The sequence below is a fragment of the Symphodus melops genome, assembly GCF_947650265.1.
Source record: "Symphodus melops genome assembly, chromosome: 7".
NCBI lineage: Eukaryota > Metazoa > Chordata > Actinopteri > Labriformes > Labridae > Symphodus > Symphodus melops.
This window is the reverse complement of record NC_136697.1, coordinates 26998853-27020640: the sequence shown is the minus strand read 5'-3', so window position 1 is coordinate 27020640 and position 21788 is coordinate 26998853. Positions and strand designations below refer to the sequence as shown.

At 47.9% G+C, this 21788-nt stretch overlaps 1 protein-coding gene across 1 annotated transcript in view; it reads left to right on the top strand.

Annotated features, from left to right (window-relative positions):
- The window catches only part of LOC306826280 (disco-interacting protein 2 homolog C-like), a 53684-nt gene that overhangs the window by 25721 nt on the left and 6175 nt on the right, over nt 1–21788 (top strand). Inside the window, exons 10-32 of the mRNA XM_079347481.1 lie at nt 2386–2496; nt 3190–3313; nt 4796–4905; nt 5496–5598; nt 5707–5771; nt 6052–6145; nt 6990–7109; nt 7191–7305; nt 8722–8861; nt 8954–9090; nt 9203–9411; nt 9571–9685; nt 11099–11300; nt 11400–11500; nt 15507–15587; nt 16261–16384; nt 17013–17134; nt 17521–17632; nt 17969–18078; nt 18206–18336; nt 18420–18588; nt 18671–18841; nt 21516–21577. Of these exons, the coding sequence (XP_079203607.1) occupies nt 2386–2496; nt 3190–3313; nt 4796–4905; nt 5496–5598; nt 5707–5771; nt 6052–6145; nt 6990–7109; nt 7191–7305; nt 8722–8861; nt 8954–9090; nt 9203–9411; nt 9571–9685; nt 11099–11300; nt 11400–11500; nt 15507–15587; nt 16261–16384; nt 17013–17134; nt 17521–17632; nt 17969–18078; nt 18206–18336; nt 18420–18588; nt 18671–18841; nt 21516–21577 (2828 nt within the window). The remainder of the gene's footprint in view (nt 1–2385; nt 2497–3189; nt 3314–4795; nt 4906–5495; nt 5599–5706; nt 5772–6051; nt 6146–6989; nt 7110–7190; nt 7306–8721; nt 8862–8953; nt 9091–9202; nt 9412–9570; nt 9686–11098; nt 11301–11399; nt 11501–15506; nt 15588–16260; nt 16385–17012; nt 17135–17520; nt 17633–17968; nt 18079–18205; nt 18337–18419; nt 18589–18670; nt 18842–21515; nt 21578–21788) is intronic.

The following is a 21788-nucleotide window of genomic DNA, read 5'->3' as shown; positions in this document are numbered from 1 at the left end:
ATGCACTGAGCTGGTGATGTGTAGGCTGGGCTGTTGCTCAGTGGTCGAGTCAGTCTTCTCCTAACCACAAGGTCTGGGGTTCGATGCCCATGACGGGAGGCTTTCTACTGGGAATGGGTTGGGCCTGAGTTTTTATGTGGGAGTGAAAGACGCTCTTCAGAGTAATTCATCAGAGGAAAACACTTAAAACCAGTTCCACTCCTTTTTGAAACGTTAGACCGCATCACCTCATAAAATGAAGGAGTTTTTGAACCATCACATCAGACCTTTCCCTCTGTCGCCCCTTTGCTCCCATTAAAACCAGCACGGATGTGACGGGCTGTTTACTGACGTAAACCATGAGCAGACGATCACGCTGAAGAGGGAAAAGCTGAAGTCATCGTCCCCACATGTGCAGGACCGGTCTCCTTCTTCTCGTCTCTTTCATCTTTATTTGAAGCTCAGTTTCCTGCTCAGACTGAATCCAGACCGGCGTGGAACCAGAGCGCTGTGTTTCTCAGTTTAACGGGTGTGTGTGTTTAAATAACAAAGAGACTACAAACATGGCCGCTCCTCTCTCTCTCTCTCTGAAGGCAGAAGAAGAAGCACGCCGAGACGTGACCGTGTTCTTCTCCCCGTGTGGACGGAGGAATGCGTCTTGCAGGATAATTAAATCGACTTTAGAGTAACCAGTTATGACGGATGACGACGCAGGACAATCTGTCCAGACTATCTTAAACGCCAAACGCCATCAGGGCGCTCTGATGGGCTGAATCCGGCCCAATGATCTCGTAGTGTGTACAGCCAATCAGAGAGGCTCCTCTAACAGACTTACTCACTTCATTACTTTAACGTGTGAAGCCCACGTTCGCGCCGTCAGGACGTGTCTTAGTGGCGTGGCGTGGCGTGCATCGTTGCATCTCCACGCGCTGCAGGTAGAGAAGCGAATCTGCCGCCACGTGTTCAACATCTGTCAAGATTCTTAAACTCTTCCAGTGTGGGTCGGCCGTTAATAAAGTGTTTATACAGCGTGACCTTGTTGAGTCTCGGCTGCACGCACACACACACACACACACACACACACACACACACACACACACACACACACACACACACACACACACACACACCACATATGAAACCTGAACGGCTCCAACGAGACCTGAACATGTCAACATCAGTCCTGTGAAAGCATCGTTACTCCGCTCTCGTTCACTCAGGTGCACTTAGCTTATAGCCTTCACCCTGCGCCCTCCTCGTGCAACACACACACACACACACACACACACACACACACACACACACACACACACACACACACACACACACGTGTATCCAGTGCAGTACTGTATATTGAAGCCATTAGGCAGTACTTAGAGCGGGCTTCACTGTTATCATAACGACATGCAACTGGAGCCAATCTGCAGCCAGCATGGCAGAGCGGGAGATAAAGTAAACATGATATAAACATTATATATATGAGCTGTCAGGTTGAAGAGATGGTCATGAAAAAAGAGTTTCAGTGATCGTCAGAGAGCAAGAACACACACAGGCGCTGACAGGAAGTGACCACAGGAAGTGCTCTTGAGCGCAGGGTCTTTAGTTTTTCCATAAAGGTGCAAAGCGAGTCTGGAGATCGGCTGGATTCCACCACCAGGGGGCGACAGAGGAGAAGAGTCTAGTCAGCGACCCTGTTGTGAAGATCGGATCAGACACCTTTGATTGGCCGAGCGTAGTGAGATGAGATTTAAATCCGATACCCGCCGTGTGACGGGTGCTGTTTCTGGGGGAGATTGAAGACGAGTCGTGCTGCTGCTTCATTTTGGATCATCTGCATCTTGCATCAAAGGGCCGAGGTCGGATTTGAACCCACAGCTGCTGCGAGGTCGCCTCTCTTACCACGAGGCCACCTTCGCCCCATGTGTTGCGTGTTCTTGGGTTGGTTTGTGGCTCAGTCGGTAGAGTCGTCATCTCGTAACTGGAAAGTCGAGGGTTCGAGCTACATGTCCGACGTGTCCTTGGGCAAGGCACTCAACCACGAGTGTAAAACAGCTTTGACTAGACAGAAGATTTTCACTCCTTCTTTCGTTCTTCAGTTCTAGTTTGTTGTCTTTTGTCACCGTCGCTCTCGCTGGATTATATAACAGCTAAATGAAACCTCGGTGTTGAGCTGAAACAGAGAGCTCGATGCTGAAGGGTTTAAAATGGAACCACTCACAGCCTGGGGAGGGACGGTTAATGGACAGTGGGGGGGGGGGGGGGGGGGGGGACGTTCGGATGTCTGATGGGCCGCATGAGAAAAAAAACAGTCAAAACAATTTAGCCGAAAGATTTCGGAGGGAAAAGTGAGAAAGGTTTATCTTTTATTCTCTAAAACGCATCTAAAGCATGTTCTTCTGCACACAGGTGGCGCTGGTTTTCCCGAACAACGACCCAGCCGCCTTCATGACGGCGTTTTACGGCTGCCTGCTGGCCGAGGTCGTCCCTGTGCCGATAGAAGTACCGCTGACCAGGAAGGTGAGCGTCACACACAAAGAGCATTATTCTGATTATTATTATTCTGCACGTCTGTGAAGTCGTTTAACGCGGACATGCATGGAAACAACGTGCATCGACGGAGAACATGAGAAAGACGCAGAAAGAAGCAGAGCGATATAAGAGGACGTCTTTACGTTTCAGACATGCACACAGAGAAAGACAGAAAGAAAGAAAGAAACTCGGCTCTGTTGTTTGGAACAGTTTGGCCTCAGGCGCTCGGAGGGCTTCGTTCCCTTTTCTTCTTTTCTTCACGTCAGGCAGCATTAGGGAGAAAGAAAAAGACACTTAGCACAGTCTAACAGAGTTAATTCACACCAGCCAGTGGCCCTGATTCTCCACCGGAGGGGGGGGCGGGGGGGGGGGGGCGGGGGGTTGGATAGTGTTAAATACATGAGTCATTAGAAGGGGCCGCGGTGAGTCACGGTGCAGCAGAGAGGGCGCTGAGCCCTGCTGCGAGTTAATCAGAGCCAAACGTCTCTGAAGAAACACGGAGAAACTAAATGTTGTTGTTTGAGTCAGAGTTTGGATCGGCCGACGCAGAGTTACTGTCCTCAGGGACCAATCAGGAAGGAGAGAGAGAAACACTGTGCAGATTAAAGCGGGAGCGAGATCGTCTACCCGCTCCAAGTCTCAGTCACACGGTCGTCTCTCTCTCTCTGTGTCTCTGTGCAGGATGCAGGAAGTCAGCAGATCGGCTTCCTGTTGGGGAGCTGCGGAGTGACGGTGGCTCTGACCAGCGACGCCTGCCACAAAGGGTTACCCAAGAGTCCCACTGGAGAGATCCCACAGTTCAAAGGTCTCACACAGCTACACTGACTGACACATCAGTGCTTTTATAGAGGCACAAACAGGAAGTGCTGCACGACGGGAATCCTCAAAAAAAAAGCTGTTTGCTGGTTCTGGGCAGAGATCTGCCACTGTGGAAGCATTCAACTGTGACAATATTTAATTCCTGAAATAACAATATAATGATTATTTTAACAAGATAAACTAAAAACAAAAATAAAAAAATTAAAGACTTCACTATTTTGTGAAGACGAACAGAGAAAGTCTTTATTATTTAATTATTTAATTCCAGACAGACAGACCATAAATTGTTAACCGTTTGACAGCACTGAAATGAATGAAATGAAGGAGCATGAATCGTGTTTTTTATTCAGACACACACACACACACACACACACACACACACACACACACACTCACACTGGTGATGAGCTGACAGACTGATGGAGACGGACAGCGACCAGAGTAATGGATGACAGGATGATAGAGAGACACCGAGGGAGAGCGGAGGAGCTGAAAGTGAGAGAGGATAAAGTCAGTGAGGCAGAATTGTAAATCGATGGGGAAGCAGCTGACAAGACGGAGGAGAGCGAGAGAGAGAGAGAGAGAGAGCGAGAGAGAGAGAGAGCGGATGGAAGCATGATGAATGGAGGGTCGAGAGACGTCAGAGCTGAACTGAGAGAGAGAGAGAGAATCTACGAGTGATGAATAACCACCGTTTGCTTTCCAGTAATGGATGTATAAATAGCAACATGATGCCGCCAGATTTACTGCACCTCACTCAATATGGGCCTGCCAGTGTGTGTGTGTGTGTGTGTGTGTGTTTCATTTAGGTGAAGTGCTCCTCTTATTGATCAGCAGGCTTTAAACTGGTCTCGTCCACGCTGCTGATTTGGTCTTCCGCCTCGCTGCTCAGACAGGAACAGCAGCAGATTTAATTCAGACGTTAACCGCCCTCGCACACACAGCAAAGAGCAACGTGTCCTCCTTGTTACATTAACCTATCTCTCTTTCACGATGTAACCTAATGGACCCAGTGATATCTCACCTGTGGAATCAGGAACATGCAGTCAGTCACTCAGTGGTCATTTAGAAGATGTTTGACACATTTCAGCGACGTAAAAATCTGCAGAAAGTTGCTGAATTTCTATAAACCCCTCTATTTCAGCCCTGCTCAGAACAGGCTGTTTCTGTGTCTGTAGCTTTAAATATGTAAATGAGCTGTGTCTGACCACGCCCCCTCTCTGGAAGGGCTCGGGTGTACTCGCTGCTTTCTGGCTCCATGTCCTATTGTTTACGGTGAGAAGGCAGACTCAGAGGGCAGAACAAACACCTAGCTGTGGGAGTGTCACCCACCTGGGGGAGGGGCTACTGCCCTTTGTGATGTCATAAAGGGAAAACCTCCAAACAGTCCTGTTTGAGCACACATTTTCTGAAAAGAGGAGAGTTTGGACACAGCGGGGTGTTTGATTTGTGTCTCTTGTGAGTCCAGGCTGGCCCAAGTTGCTGTGGATCGTCACAGAGTCCAAACACCTCTCTAAACCTCCCCGAGACTGGTTTCCAAATATCAAGGACGCCAACCAGGACACCGCCTACATCGAGGTAACACACACACACACACACACACACTGATGCATGTATGCTCTGGAGAACTGGAACACTTCCACCTGTGTAGAGCCGGTCTTTACGTGAATGGAAATCGATGGTTGCCGCATGTCTTTCAGATTAAAATCACAGCAGAGGAGATGTTTCTTTGTTTCTCCGCCGGGCCGCCGGTCAATGCTATCATCAGTTCTGCTTGATTTGAATTTACCTGACTGCCCTCGAAGCCATGCTAGGGATGGGAGAGCGGGGGGGGGGAAGTAATTGCACCGGCGGCGAGGTGAAATATCTCCTTGATTACAGAGGGGATTGAAAAAGGCCAAAAGGAAAATGACGAGAGTCGAGGGATGATTGAAAAACGATCGACCTTTTGTTTGAAACAGGCCGTCGGCTCGGATGAAACCACTCCAAGAGATTAATCTCTTCATGTTTCTCAGCCTCACTAACTTGTTATTTTTCCAGGATAAAGTCTTCACATGAGTCACGACTTGATTGTGTTTTGATTCAAATCGTGGATTCATTGTTTTTTTTGTCCTTGAGTGAGGGAATAAAAGTCAGTATTAAGTGCGCTCCCTTCGTTCTGTGTGCAGTATAAGACGTGTAAGGACGGCAGCGTGCTCGGCGTGACGGTGATGAGGATAGCCATGCTCACACACTGCCAGGCTCTCACACAGTCCTGCTCCTACACTGAAGGTAACACACACACACACACACACACACACACACACACACTTACTTTACACTCGTTAAACTTCACAAACACCATAACGAGCTGGTCTGTGTTCGTCTGTCCTCGTTCAGCGGAGACCGTCGTGAATGTATTAGACTTCAAGAAGGAAGTGGGACTGTGGCACGCCGTCCTGACGGTAAGACCAACGCAAACACTTGAAAGTGATCAAAGTGAAACGACATCGTTAACTCTACTTAAAAATCGTGATTTTACATCTTAATACAAAATGGATTTCCTTCTCTAAATGCCGTTTATATGATCCAAATCTTCGATCTTTAAACGTCTCATCAGGACTTTATTGGAGTTAAATAAAAACCATCCGGACTCTTTCAACATGTTGAACTTTTTTTACCCTCTTCATCTGGATCTGCTGACTCCTTCTGAAATGTCTCCTTCTGTCTCCGTGTGTCCGTCAGAGTGTTATGAATATGATGCACGTCATCAGCATCCCGTACGCCCTCATGAAGGTCAACCCTCTGTCCTGGATCCAAAAGGTCTGCCAGTACAAAGGTAACCCAGTCAGCTGCTTACTATCAACAACCTGTCCAAGACCACAGCACCCCGAGACCCAGACAAGACCAAAGACCAAGGCAGGGTAGGACCCAGACAAGACCAAAGACCCAGATAAGACCAAAGACCAAGGCAGGGTAGGACCCAGACAAGACCAAAGACCAAGGCAGGGTAGGACCCAGTCAAGACCAAAGACCCAGACAAGACCAAAGACCAAGGCAGGGTAGGACTCAGTCAAGACCAAAGACCAAGGCAGGGTAGGACTCAGTCAAGACCAAAGACCAAGGCAGGGTAGGACTCAGTCAAGACCAAAGACCCAGATAAGACCAAGGCAGGACAAGACTCAGTCAAGACCAAAGACTCAGCCAGCTTCTTTTTACCACCAACCTGTCCAAGACCACAGCATCCAGAGACCAAGACAAGACCAAAGACCAAGGCAGGATAGGACCCAGACAAGACCAAAGACCAAGGCAGGGTAGGACCCAGTCAAGACCAAAGACCAAGGCAGGGTAAGAACCAGTCAAGACCAAAGACCAAGGCAGGGTAAGAACCAGTCAAGACCAAAGACCAAGGCAGGGCAAGAACCAGTCAAGACCAAAGACCAAGTCAGTGTAGGACCCAGAGAAGACCAAAGACCAAGGCAGGGTAGGACTAAGTCAAGACCAAAGACCAAGGCAGGGCAAGAACCAGTCAAGACCAAAGACCAAGGCAGGGTAAGACTCAGTCAAGACCAAAGACCAAAACAGGGAAAGACCCGGACAAGACCAAAGACCAAGGCAGGGTAAGACCCTGAAAGACTCTAAAAGTTTTAACCCGTGATGGCGGTGCGTGTTTCGCCCTCCAGCTAAGGTGGCGTGCGTGAAGTCGCGGGACATGCACTGGGCTCTGGTGGCCCATCGGGACCAGCGAGACATCAACCTCGGCTCCCTGCGCATGCTGGTGGTGGCTGACGGATCAAATCCATGTAAGAAGACGCTCCAATAAAGTTTCAGTCTGAACCACAGATCTGTACTTCCGAACACTCATTTTAAACGTTGTCTGTCAGGGTCGATCTCCTCCTGCGACGCCTTCCTCAACGTTTTCCAGTCCAAAGGTTTGAAGCCGGAGGTCATCTGTCCCTGTGCGAGCTCGCCCGAGGCTCTGACTGTAGCAATCAGAAGGTACACTTTAAATATCCAAATGTGCTTTAACTCAAAGAACTTCATCGGTTATTTCTATGTGACTTTACTCCAAGGAGGGATTATTTTATAGCTGTGGTCAGTAAATACGTCTTTCAAAGCCCCGCCTCTTTTCTGCGATGTCACAACTTCTGGTTTTCTGGTTTCGATTGGAAGCAGCAGAAGTCACAACCGTTCCAACTCCTTCATCCTCCACGCTGCGTTTTCAACCAGTTAAATCATCCATTACAGTCAAAGCAGGTTTCAGCTTTAATTTGAGCTCCCTGTTTTTTATTAAGTGTATTGTGTGTGTGTGTGTGTGTGTGTGTGTGTGTGTGTGTGTGTGTGTGTGTGTGTGTGTGTGTGTGGTTGTGCCACAGTCAGGCTAATAAATAGCACGTTGCCTCAGCGGGCGTGTCAGTAATGAACTCTCTTTATTTTCAGAGGAGCTGCTTTAAGTCTCATAAAAGTCTCAGATAGAAACCACATTCTCACCCTGGTGTTAAAAAGAGGCCCTCATGTCGGCCATCTTGTCCTGATGTTCCAAGTACACGGTGGAGTTTTTCTCCTCTTTCTAAACACGATATCGCCCTTTAAAAATGTAAGAATAGTAATTTTGTTTTTTTAGACGAACTCTCCGCAAATCGTTCCTTCTTTAAAATCCTCCATGAAACAGAACTTAGAGACTGATCTAACCGCGGCGTCGTTTGAATTGAAGATTGAACCAATCACAAGACAGATGGGATGTAACATCATTTGATTGGATTGTCAGCTTCAACAAAGGTTTGTATTTGGTAAAAAAAAAAAAAAAAAAAAAAGAATCCTCAGACGTTTAAATTGTTTGATAGGATGAAAAATAAAGTGAACCAGATGTTATAAATACTCAGACGATGGCGTCTTGTAATATATTTGGCGTGCGTCTCGAACCACACGTTGGATCAAAGTAAACATTTTAAATCTTCCCTCTCTCTTTCTGAATGATCCTTTAAAGTTGACTTATTCTGCTGGTCTTGTTACAACGCTGGACGTTCAAACTAAACGTGGGCAGAGGTTCAGATCACGAGGTAAACGCGTGTTGGAGTAATACCCAGGATGAGCCTGCAGGGGGCGCCGAACGGCTCGTTCTGTAAATCACACGACAGTTCCTCGATATGAAAAACAAGAATTTCACCAGACGGCTTCAAGCCTCCACGTAAACCAGAGAAACCTTTTACATAGACTCTCTTCTCCTCCGGGAGCCCTGCAGCGTTCTGCCTCCCTGGAAAAAATAAAATTCCAGGCAGAGGCTGAAATGGGAGTTTTTAGTACGTTTTTAAATATCCCAGCTACTTCCTCATTCCTTGTATTTCTTAAGACAAGTATCAGAGCACACGGCACGTCTTGAAATCTGATTGGCTGTCTCTGCTGCTCCTCCTGCAGACCCGTGGAGGAGGGCAGCACCCCTCCTGGTCGCGGCGTCTTGTCCATGCAGGGTCTGAGTCACGGCGTGATCCGGGTGGACTCGGAGGAGAAGCTGTCGGTCCTCACGCTGCAGGACGTCGGCTCCGTCATGCCTGGAGGTGAGTCAGGTGGAGCGCAGGTGTTCATCAAACGTTAGACGTTGACCTCCTCCTCACTCGGTGCACGTCTGAGCCGCCTCCCTCCTCCGCAGGTTTGATGTGTGTGGTGAGGCCTGAAGGCGTTCCGCAGCTCTGCAGAACCGACGAGATCGGCGAGTTGTGCGTTTGCACTGTTGCCACGGGAACCTCTTACTACGGTCTAGCGGGCATGACCAAGAACACGTTCGAGGTGAGTGCGTGTGCGTGCGGTCGGTTTGAGTCTTTCCTCGCCCTCAGACGGCTTCCTCACGTTTTTAGTCGTCTCTCTCTCTCTCTCTCTCTCTCGCTCGCTCGCTCCTCAGGTCTTCCCCACGTCGAACAGCGGCGCTCCCATCAGCGAGTTCCCCTTCACCAGGACCGGCCTGCTCGGCTTCATCGGGCCCGCCGGTCTCATCTTTGTGGCCGGGAAGATGGACGGTCTGATGGTGGTCGGGACGCGTCAGCACAACGCCGACGACATCGTGGCGACGGCGCTCGCTGTGGAGCCGATGAAGTTTGTGTACAGAGGAAGGTTTGTGTTGTTGACTTTATTACTGATGCATCGCCAGTTTACGATCTGTCAGTGCACATGCTGAGTCCGTGTGTGTGTGTGTGTGTGTGTGTGTGTGTGTGTGTGTGTGTGTGTGTGTCCGTGTGTGTGTGTGTGTGTGTGTGTGTGTGTGTGCTGCAGGATCGCGGTGTTCTCCATCACGGTTCTTCACGACGAGAGGATCGTGGTCGTGGCAGAGCAGCGGCCCGACTCCACCGAGGAGGACAGCTTCCAGTGGATGAGCCGAGTCCTGCAGGTGAGCCGGCGACATGTAGGCGTGTAGCTGAATAATGATTGACAGGTGGGCGGGATTTAAACGTCTGTCAGGAGGCCGTGGTCGACTCACAGTTAGGATGAGACAGCACGCAGACCGCCATCGACCGCCCCCCCCCCGTCTTCATCCTTTAATAATTACAGTCTGTGGTCGGCACTACAGAGTAGCTGCTCTGTGGTAACCATGGATACCAACAGTAGAATAGATTGTTCAGGTTGCTTGGCAACAGTCTAGTTTTGGTCAAATCGTGAATAAGATGAACAACTTGTTGATTTTTATCCATTTTCTGCTTCTATAAGAAAACTAACATGACACTCGAGGTCGAGACGTCGCTCTGAATATCCAGCACATCGCTCCCTCTCTTTTGGGATTTTGTTTAATTTTAAAAAAAATTATTATTTTTTTTTTTTTCAGGAAAATTCTGAGTTTTTTAAAAGTTGTTCACTTCCACATCGTTTGTCGTGTTTATTTTTATACAGGATTTGGGGACAAAAAAAACGAACAAATATTAAACTTGATATTTGACACTCAGCAGCACACACTCTCTCTCTCTCTCTCTCTCTCTCTCTCTCTCTCTCACACACAGACAGACACACACAGATATGATAATGTACTGTACTGTACATTCATATGGTGCAGCAGCAGATAAACGTGTCAGTCGCAGCTCCGGCTCCTCTTCTCTCTCCGAGCCTGTAGCTTTGGAGACTGCGGTCAAACTATAAAAGCCGTCTGCATTTTTACGAGTGCAATAAAACCCCAGATCTCTTTATGTTCCTTCAGCATCTCACATTCTGCTGGGCTCGGGTTTTTTTTTTTTTTTCCGCTGAGCTCTTCATGGTTAGAGACACACTCATTGAGATCAAGGCTGAGATGACTGGATGTGATGTAACTTTAGACGACGGCGGTGCTGCATTAAGAATGTTTCCTTTCATCGAGTCGTAGAGGAGACTTTTGCCTTAATATGAACACTGTTGTTTAATTGTATTAACTCTGATACTTTCAGATATCTAAAACACCAATGAGCAGGGGCGTGTCCAGACTTTCTGGTCTGGGGGGGGGGGGTCCATCTGGGGAACTGTCGTGTCTGAACGTTTGTGTATTTATCCCGTCTGTCTGCACTTGAGATCAGCTTCAGTCTTTAAAGACAGTCAAGACAATATGTACTTTTGGCAAACAGCCAATCATAGCGAAGGATTTTGTTATGGCCAATAAGATTCTGGACACGCCCCTTTTTTTATCATCCTGATGAAACTGTCCAAAAAGCCTCATTACTCTGCTCATAGAAATGATTATATTCATAAATTTTAAACACGTCCAGAGTTGTGTCCGAACACCTTGAAGATTTCATCTCTTCGTCTTTCACGTTTCTTTTTCCGTCACGTTTAAACGCTCCAGGCGATAGATGGTATCCATCAGGTGGGCGTGTACTGCCTGGCTCTCGTGCCCTCCAACACTCTGCCTAAGACTCCCCTGGGTGGCATCCACCTGTCAGAGACCAAGCAGCTGTTCTTGGAGGGCTCGCTCCACCCCTGCAACGTGCTCATGTGTCCGCACACCTGCGTCACCAACCTGCCCAAACCGCGGCAGAAGCAGCCAGGTAGGTCGAGCCGCCTACGTGAACTTTCCGCGGCTTCGCCACACATCGTCTCGTTCCACGTGTGAGAAACAGGTGCTGTCTCTTCCTCGTCTCCCTCAGAGATCGGTCCTGCGTCGGTGATGGTCGGGAACCTGGTGTCGGGGAAGAGGATCGCTCAGGCCAGCGGAAGAGATCTGGGTCAGATCGAAGACAATGACCAGGTAAGGAAGATGTTGGCTGCTGGTTTTCATCACACACACACATTTACATATTTCATTTTGTGTTTTTGTCTGTCCATCACAGTGATGATCCATTTGTTTGGATCATAGCTTACATTAAAGGAGCAGTATGTAGCTTGGCCCCCTAGTGTTTAAAATTAGTACTGCAGTCTAAACTCTAATCATCACAGAGAGCTGGCTCCGCCCCCTCCTCTCTAGAGTGGATGCTCACACAGGTCAGCATGTGGTGGACACTGTAGCTTCAGTGTTTAGCCAGCTCTGCATGTGGTGGACACTGTAGCTTCAGTGTTTTGCCAGCTCTGCATGTGGTGGACATTGTAGCTTCAGTGTTTAGCCAGCTCTGCATGTGGTGGACACTGTAGCTTCAGTGTTTAGCCAGCTCTGCATGTTGGTGGACACTGTAGCTTCAGTGTTTAGCCAGCTCTGCATGTTGGTGGACACTGTAACTTCAGTGTTTAGCCAGCTCTGCATGTTGGTGGACACTGTAGCTTCAGTGTTTAGCCAGCTCTGCATGTTGGTGGACACTGTAGCTTCAGTGTTTAGCCAGCTCTGCATGTTGGTGGACACTGTAGCTTCAGTGTTTAGCCAGCTCTGCATGTTGGTGGACACTATAGCTTCAGTGTTTAGCCTGTAAAGTGTCTGTAAAGCTCTCTGCGTTCTAACCTCTCTCCATGTTTCGAAAGCAGAGGAAGAGAGCGTCATCATGTAGATACATTTCATTGAACCTGAGCAGTAATTTGTTTGATTTTTCTGTGTTGCTTCTAATAAAGCAAAATGTAAATTTAAAAGAATTTCAGGTGGAATTTGATCTTCTCTTTCAACATGTTCAGTTAAAATCCTGAAGTCTCGTTGCGAGTGATGATAGCAATGAAAGGGTGTGAAGAAGGTGATTGTGTTTAGCTGCTCAGGTCAAATTTGTGGAAACAGAAGAAAGAGAAAAAGAAAACTGGCGGTGCAAACAAAATCATGAAAAATAGCAAATTTGAGAAAATATATAAATAAATTTATAGGTGTGAAGATGGAGAACAGGAGAAAATGAGAAATGGAATAAAAACAGAGAAGAGAAGAAAGAGAAAACATAAAGTCATGAAAGTAGAGACAACAATAGAGCGGGAACGATGTGTAACAGACACACCTGATTTTTCTCTCCTTGGAGCTGAAAATGTGAAATGTGATCAGTTACGCACTCTGCAGCCTCTAACGAGAAGAGACAGGCTCCAAAGAACAAAACAACAACACCTCGTCCCTCCAGTGCACGCTGAGGCTGCAGCAGTCTGTTATCAGCTGCAGCCTCAAACATGTTTTTAAAAAAAAAGAAGAAAACATTCATGCGGAGAAGACGTGTTATCTCTTCCCTTCTCAAACAACCGTTTAATCGTTCTTGGCTACTTTTCTGAGGCAGCGGGTCAGACTGGAGTCTGTAGTTTAGGAGGGAATTTGAATTCTTCTGGCAGGCGAGACGCGGGTCAAAAAAGGACCTTGAAATATTACAATCTGGAATATTCTTAAAATATTGTCTTGAGATTTTTTTTTTTTAAAGAAAATGCCGATCAGTTTAAATTTGCCTCGACAAAATCATCTTGTTTTGCTTTTATTCTTTTCTTTCCTCCACTCCTCCCTCCGTGTGTGTGTGTGTGTGTGTGTGTGTGTGTGTGTGTGTAAACCCAGCGCTCAGTGTGAAGGAGTGTTTGTATGAAATGTGGTTAAGGCTCGGATAGCCTTCTCCGATTCCTCGTTTGTTTAGCCGCCAAAAGGTCGGACTGAGCTCTGCGCTGCAACACTCAGGAGTTTGATATCCCATCATAAACAACACAGAGATTATATCAATGTGCTCAATGTAATCAAAGGTAATAGAAAACGCTGCTTTCAAGCATTAAAGGAAGACACTGTGCATAAATACATCATCACTCCAGTGTGTGTGTGTGTGTGTGTGTGAGTCCTGACTGTCTCCAGTGAGGGAGAAGCTGGAGTCCTGCTGGCTGTGTTGTTGTCAGAGCTGTGTTTACATGGACGAGACGACAGGCTCCGCCCCCTTGTGTATAAAAGCTTGTTTGAGTCAAGAAGAAGAAGAAGAAGAAGAACACACTCACTGATTATTTAAAGGTCACGTCAGCGTTTTTAGATCACGCTCATTCAGTCGAGCGGAGCGGCGTCCCTGCAGGAGAGCGGACGGGTCGTTTGTTACGGTTTCATGCTAGAGCTCGAGGGCGACATCTACTGGATGAGATATTAGAGCCTTGTTGCTTAATTCTCTCATAATGATGACTCAGCTATTTTCAGGCTGTTTAATAACTAGCTTAAAAAAAACAAAAAAAAAACTCCTCATGGGAATTTGAATGAAAAGTAGAAATTCCGAAGTTGGAAGAAAGATGACTCCTCCTCCTTTTAAAGTCGATCCCTCCGAATGTCAGCTTTGTCGTTTCATAAAAATCTGACTTTATCGATTGTGATTTTTGCGATTGTAGACACGTGACGTCGTTTCCCCGCCAGGTGGTCGACCAGCTCGGTTTCAGAGATCGTCACGTCTGATAATGAAATCAGACGCGAGCTGCAGAGGTCGTTTTATTAACATGAGAAGTCGACGCGGCTCCTCGCAAACTGATAATATTCAACTGAATGAGACCTGATGTTTATCTCCAGCCTGGAATCTGACACACACACACACACACACACACACACACACACACACACACAGAGAGGGTCTTTGTGTCGGTGTTTGACATGGCGCTCTCATCCAGATAACGTTCAGTCGAGCTGTGGAAGTTGAACTCGAGGTCACAGCTCGCCTTCAGGTGTGCTCGCCGTGTTTCACAACGTTCACGTCAGCTGACTGAAAAAAACGTCTTTAAGGATCCGGTTCGACTGTGTTTGATGTTTTTATTATTTTTCCATCTTGTGTTTGAGATTTTTATTTTTCAAAAACTCTAAATTACCGTATGAGTCAGTGTCGGTCCTGGTTCTGGACTCCTCGTGGCGGACTAAGTCCCCCCTGAAATGACTCCCGCGTGACACACTCCTCGCTCGTGAGGTCTAACGCAGCTCTAAACGCTGCGTTTGAACGCACGATGAGGAAAAAAACTGAGAAAACCTGGAGACGAATCAGACGTCATGAAAGTTTGATGAAATCTCCCGAGTCGAGTCGACGAGCAGCTGAGTGATGTTTTCATCGAGATTTGTGAAGCGTGAATCTGGCGGTGAGAAAACGAGAGTTGAAACAGGAAGCGAGCAGCTGAGGGATGTTTTCATGAGGAGAACACTGCGGGTCATGTTTCCTCACATGAGCAGCGTGATCACAGGAGAAAAGGAGCTGCTGCTTCAATGGATGCAGGAAAGTTCAGATTCTGAATCTGCTCGCCATAAAAGGGAATTTTAAACAAAAGATTTGCTGAATTAAATAACTTTAAATGCAGGGTCGGTCATTTCCTGACTTCCTGTTGGAATTGTTTTTTTTAGGTCCTGACAGGAATTAATAACTCAAGCTCTCTGAAAAAGGAACAAAGAAAATCTGTCATCTGTATCAGGTTGTAACTCTGTAAAAACTTCGACCAATCTCTGCCACGAGGTCCCAATCTGATGAGCCAATCACAGGCCTCCCTGTCTCCCTGCTCGCTCTCTACCCCCCATGGCGTGCACGAGAGCCGCTCACGTTTAAAAGCGTGAGCTGAGGGTCGGCTTCTGGAGCCATGGTGCGAGTGCATGTAAGTGAGGGGGCGTGGCTTATGTGGGAGCACGGACGCAGTTTTTAGCTTTAAAGAACGAGCCAATCAGAAGACGGATCTGAAGTCCACTTCAATATGTGTGTTTAGTCTCAGTGCTTGTTCAGCCTCTCTGGTGATCGGCGGCGTTCAGAAGCTTTAGTGTTGAGTCTGCAGTCCAGAAGTGACAAGAATTGATTTTCCAGCAGTGTGTGTGTGTGTGTGTGTGTGTGTGTGTGTGTGTGTGTGTGTGTGTATTTGTGAGTCTCACTGGTGCCTTTTTGTGATTTCAGTTCCTCTTCCTGTCCGAGGTGTTACAGTGGAGAGCTCAGACCACTCCAGACCACGTCCTGTACACGCTGCTCAACTCCAGGGTGAGACTTCACACACACACACACACACCTATACACACACACACACACACACACACACACACACACACACACACACACACATGTACTGTACATGGGTTAGTAAGCTGTAAATTAACAAGTACGTCTGAATAAGTGTCGAGAAGGAAGCGGCTTCAAACGAGACGACGCTTCTCCCCAAAAATATACACAACGTTTTTCTTCAACAAGTTTTAATTGTTTTTTTTTTGTCGAGGTTTAAATGTTTAGATTTGCTTCAGTACTGAAATCATCCATGTGAGCCGAGCCGTACCAAATCAGTCATCCTTTATTTAAACGTGTTATATAGACAGGCTGTATCGTGTCGTATCGAGGGGTTGTGGGAAACGAAGAAGATTTCAGAGTCGGTCCTCCTGAATCCGGAGTAATGTACGTCAAGAAATGTGCAAAGATTTGGAAACAGAAAGTGAAAGTAAACTCGGGTCAGTTGTGTGTTATATGACAAGCGTGCAGACGAAGGATGAGTGACATCATGTGCATAATGGCGATGTGATCCGCCGGGTTTGTCTGCAGCTGTTCCCCCCCGATGTGATGCTGCCACGGAAAATATGACATGACATCTGCTGATGCACGCCGCTGATTGAATGTGTCAATCATTTCTGTGTGTGTGTGTGTGTGTGTGTGTGACCTCCTGCAGGGAACCATAGCCAGCTCTCTGACTTGTGTCCAGCTTCATAAACGGGCTGAGAAGATCGCAGGGATGCTGGCTGAACGGGGCCACCTACAGGACGGGGACCACGTGGCTCTGGTCTACCCTCCAGGTAAACACTCCCGAGCTCAACGCCTGTGAGCTTTCTGATTGGATAAAAATCCGGGGGGGGGAGGGAGGAGGGGGAGGAGGAGGACCTCCTTAAAGTGTGAAGGACGGACTCTGGCTGTTTGTGAATGAAGAGAGACTCGAGCGTTCAGAGGACGGAAGCGAGCGAGGACGCCGCAGGGGAGGAAGCTGAAGTTGAACGAGAGAGAGAGAGAGAGAGAGGATTGTAATTTCCCTCCGAGACGAGGATCCTCGTGTGCACGCGTGCAGCAGTGCAGGAACAATTCCCCGACACGAGGAGATTGCCTTAAATACTTCCCCTCCTCGTCTCTGTGATCGTTCGTGTGTGTGTGTGTGTGTGTGTGTGTGTGTGTGTGTGTGTGTGTGTGTGCGTGTGCGTGTGCGTGTGTGTGTGTGTGTGTGTGTGAGATTGTTTCCTCTCCTCTTATTGCCTCTCTTGCTTTCCTTTCATGCATCCTTTCCTTCCCAATCTCACTTCCTCTTCCAGTCGGCCCCTTCTCTCTTAATCTTCTCCTCTCCTATCTTGTGTCCTTCCTTCCTTTTCTCCCTCACCTCCTCTGTTGAATCACTTCCTCACCCTCTCTCTCTCTCTCTCTCTCTCTCTCCTCCAGGTATCGACCTCATCGTGGCGTTCTACGGCTGCTTGTACGCCGGTTGTGTGCCGATCACCGTGCGACCGCCTCACCCTCAGAACATCGGCACCACGCTGCCCACCGTCAAGATGATCGTGGAGGTAAAAACACTTATTCATATTCAAACATCAAATATTCACTGAGGACAAAAACCAAAGTCAGCTTTCGATTTTCAACATTTAATAAAAAAAATAAATCTTTGGGAAAGTCACACCTGGTTATAGAAATACAGAAAGACGGTTTTAAAACCAGCTAAAAAAAAAAAAACCTCCTCTCAGGATCTGTAAGCGTCCGTCCAACCCGTCAGCGTGTCGTCGTGGTCAAACAGGACGCCGGAGACAACTCAGCCTTTTGGCTTTGCAGTCAATGTGCTTTCTCTCCTCCCGCTCCTTGCTGACGTGTGTGTGTGTGTGTGTGTGTGTGTGTGTGTGTGTGTGTGTGTGTGTGTGTGTGTGTGTGTGTGTGCGTGTGTGTGTGTGCGCTGCAGGTGAGTCGCTCGGTGTGTGTGATGACCTCACAGCTCATCTGTAAACTGCTGAGGTCGAAGGAGGCATCGGCCGCCGTGGACGTCCGGACATGGCCTCCTGTAATGGACACAGGTACACACACACACACACGCGCACACACACACACACACACACACACACACACACACACACACACACACACACACACAGAGTGTGTTCATATAGAACGGGCTCTTTAGCTTTTTCTTAAAGGTGCAAAGAGAAGAGTCCAGTTTGAGAGCCTCGTCTCCGCCAAGCGGTCCGGTGTGGTTCAGCACAGTCTTCTAAACCCGGATCTTTTCTTGGGTTTCCATGGCAACCAGCCTTTGATGGTGGATGTGGAGCTTTCAGAAGGCGTGGCGTTAGATAAGAAAGTTGAAGCGTTTGTCGTATTTTCGGATCGAGGTGACTGAAGCTGTTTGTTTTCAGACGATTTGCCAAAGAAGAAACCTCCTCTGCTGTATAAACCGTCCAACCCCGACACCCTGGCCTACCTGGACTTCAGTGTGTCCACCACCGGCATGCTCGCTGGAGTCAAGGTTACCACACACACACACACACACACACACACACACACACACACACACACACACACACACACACACACACTCATTTAAAGAAACCTCCAGTGTTTGAAATGTTTCATCGTGTGTGACTTGTCCTCAGATGTCTCACACAGCCACCAGTGCCTTCTGTCGCTCCATCAAGCTGCAGTGCGAGCTCTACCCGTCCAGAGAGGTCGCCATCTGCCTGGACCCGTACTGCGGCCTGGGCTTCGTCCTCTGGTGCCTTTGCAGGTCAGACGAATAAAACAAATCTAGTGGAAGCAGAGAAGAGTCGTTGCAGCCTTCTTGAAACGTTGTCGTGTGTCGCTCTGCAGCGTGTACTCAGGTCACCAGTCCATCCTCATCCCTCCGTCCGAGCTGGAGGTCAACCCGGCTCTCTGGCTGTCTGCCGTCAGTCAGTACAAAGTCCGGGACACGTTCTGCTCCTACAGCGTCATGGAGCTGTGCACCAAGGGCCTGGGCCTGCAGACCGAGTCCCTGAAGGTAAACGAGCCGCTCTGCGCTCTCCACGGTGTGTGAAGAAAACACAATCTCCTCACTCGCCATCCATTCCTCTCCCCTTCAGTCCCGAGGGTTGGACCTGTCTCGGGTCAGGACCTGTGTGGTTGTAGCCGAGGAGCGTCCCAGAACCGCCCTGACGCAGTCCTTCTCCAAACTCTTCAAGGACCTGGGACTCCACCCCCGAGCCGTCAGCACCTCCTTCGGCTGCAGAGTCAACCTGGCGATCTGTCTGCAGGTCAGTCCCACTTCCATCTCTTTGGTTTTTTACTTCCTGTTTCAGGATTTCCTGTTCAGAAAGTCGCCGGTGCTGCAGCTTGATTGGCTGTCGATTGATGCATTGTTTTCAACAGGCCAGGAAGGTAACTGCTTGGGGGCCCCAGGCCAGTAGCCCCCCCCCCCCCCCCCCCCCCCCCAACAGCTGAAAAACTTTAAAAAACAGCATCCCCGCAAAATGTGCAAATTTTGCAACGACAGTCGGAAACCTCCCTAACGGGGCCCCATCTGACAGAACTTGCTAAGTGCATTATCGTAGTTTGATTTTTTTATCCCCCGACTTACGGACGTGATGGATCTTCAGTGATGTTTGTGGTCTTGGTCTCGACTCAGTCTGGATCACTAAATGTCCTGGTCCTGGTTTTGCCTCGGTCTCGGAGCGCTCTGGTTTTGATCGGTGTGGTCTTGACTCACACCACATGTCATCATTATTTTCTGGATATAAGCGCCACGATACGATGACGTCCTCAGTCCTACTGCATGGCTCATTTTAAACTATCAGAATCAATATACACTAATATTACATCCTGGTCACTAATATTAATCAGTATATTGAACTAATGCGCTGTAACCCCCCCGTGCCTTTAAAATGACCAAACTAACATCTGGCTGAACATCTGTGTCAGTCTGACTGCTTGTTTTGTCTCTTTGAGTTTTTTCTCCATTTTGACATTTTATTCTTTCTCCCCTCTTACTTCCTTGTTTTAATCATAACCCCGCCCACATATCTCATACTTGGTTTTGTCTCCGCCCCCCCCCTCTTACCTCCTCCTCCTCCTCCGCCCCTCTTTGCTGCTGTAGCCTCACAGGCTGGGAAAGCTTGCTGAACAGGTAGGGAACCACCATCACCCCCCCTCCCCCCCTTTTTACCCCCCCCTAAATCCACCTCCACCAGCCCACTGCCTGTCAGCACATTTCTCATCAGCCGGCTTTAGATTTCATTACTGCGATTTTTTTTTTTAAGACGTTTGAAGTCGTAATATTTAGCACATTAAAGGGAGTGTGTGCCGCATCAACCAGCTTTTGTCCGACATCGTTATATGAAGCGCTAAAGTCGTGACCTTTCAGGAACTAAAGACAATAAAGCATCATAACGATGATGTAATTAAAGGTCACATATTCATCAAAACCATGTTCCTCTAACTCTGACATGTGTCTCTAGTCCCCCAATGATGAGAAAAGTCCATCCTCTCCAACGTCTGCCTGCTCCACTTTACAGAAATTGTTGTTCTAAAACAGGCCGTTTTGGAGATTTTCCCTTCATGACATCACAAAGGGCAGTTAGCCCCTCCCCCAGGTGGGTGACACTCCCACAGCTAGGTGTTTGTTCTGCCCTCTGAGTCTGCCTTCTCACCGTAAACAATAGGACATGGAGCCAGAAAGCAGCGAGTACACCCGAGCCCTTCCAGAGAGGGGGCGTGGTCAGACACAGCTCATTTACATATTTAAAGCTACAGACACAGAAACAGCCTGTTCTGAGCAGGGCTGAAATAGAGGGGTTTATAGACATGATCAAATACAGGATCAGAGTGGATTTACAACAACACACTTCACACGCATGATGAAGAGGAGCGAGGACACTGATTTCACCTGAAGAAGACGAGGAGATCATGTGACCTTTAATTATATTTTCTACGTCGCACCATCTCAAATAAAATCTCCACAAATACGCAGCGTCAACTCGGCATCAGACAGGCAGCGACTTGACAAACGCGTCTTTTGAACGTCTTGACGGGACGTTATCAGGATCACTTTCGTCTCAGGCAGGGAGGGGGAAACTCCCGCGTCACCGTTCCTCTCATAATCAGGAAGAAAACGAGACGACGGGAAGTTTAAAACACGAGAGGTTAAAATCATCTTTCAACACGCCATGAGTTGTTGTCTGCAGAGCAAAAAAAACGAGTGAAACGTTCGTCCTCTGGTGGAGATTAAGAGTCGTGGTGATGATGCTTTCTACCACGCTGTGCGGGCGTCTGACTCCCAGCATGCCGCTGTGCGTCCGGTGGTTCGGCTGTGCGTTTTTCTTTTTGTTTTTTTTAATCCTAAATCGTCTCTGAGATGAAAAGGGAGATATGAAAGTGTCGGGATGGTGGAGGAGGAAGAGAGAGGAATCTTTATCTCGTTCTTTTTTTCCTCTGTGTCGATTTCTCTCATCGAAGAGGAAATAACAGATATTTAACTCGTACTGAAGTCGAGCCTTCACTCGTGTCTCCGCTCACTTCTCCCCTCTTTTCTCCCCTTTAGAGATCATGTGACGTTTTTCTCTGCATGTCGACTAAAACACGAGCTGCCCCCCTTTAGATCCCTGAAGTTTGGATTGTGTCTCGTTTCCTTTGACTTCCCTCTGAAATCTTCCCTCTTTGCTTTTTTACCTTTTTTTTTTTTGTTTCTCTCCAAACGTTTTGTAAATGTTTTTTTTGTGGGTTTTTTTCATCTCCGTTCTCAAACCCAAAGCTTTCCTCTGCGCTGTGGATGGAAAGCTTGTCTATGTGAGCACTGATGCACGAGCAGCAGCAGTAGAAGTAGCGTTGGTAGTTGTAGTTTTTAGACAGAGTGTACGGGATGTACAGTTATACAAACGGTTGTGTTTAAGAAGCGGTGGTCATTTTGTTTATTTTTCCCCCCTCGTTCCTCAGGGCACGTCAGGACCCGACCCCACCACTGTCTTTGTTGACATGAGAGCGCTGCGGCACGACAGGTGAGTTCAACAACCCAAACACACGAAAAAAAACTAAAAGAAGAATGTGCGACTTTTTTAATCCAGCAGGTGTCACTGTTGAGCACGAGACCGAAACAAGCTGCTGTTTGGCCACGCCTCCTCCGTACTGAAGCTCGTTTTAATATTGACAAAATAAAGGTTTACTTTGTCAGTTCCAAAACATGTCAGACGTACAGTGAAATGGAAATTG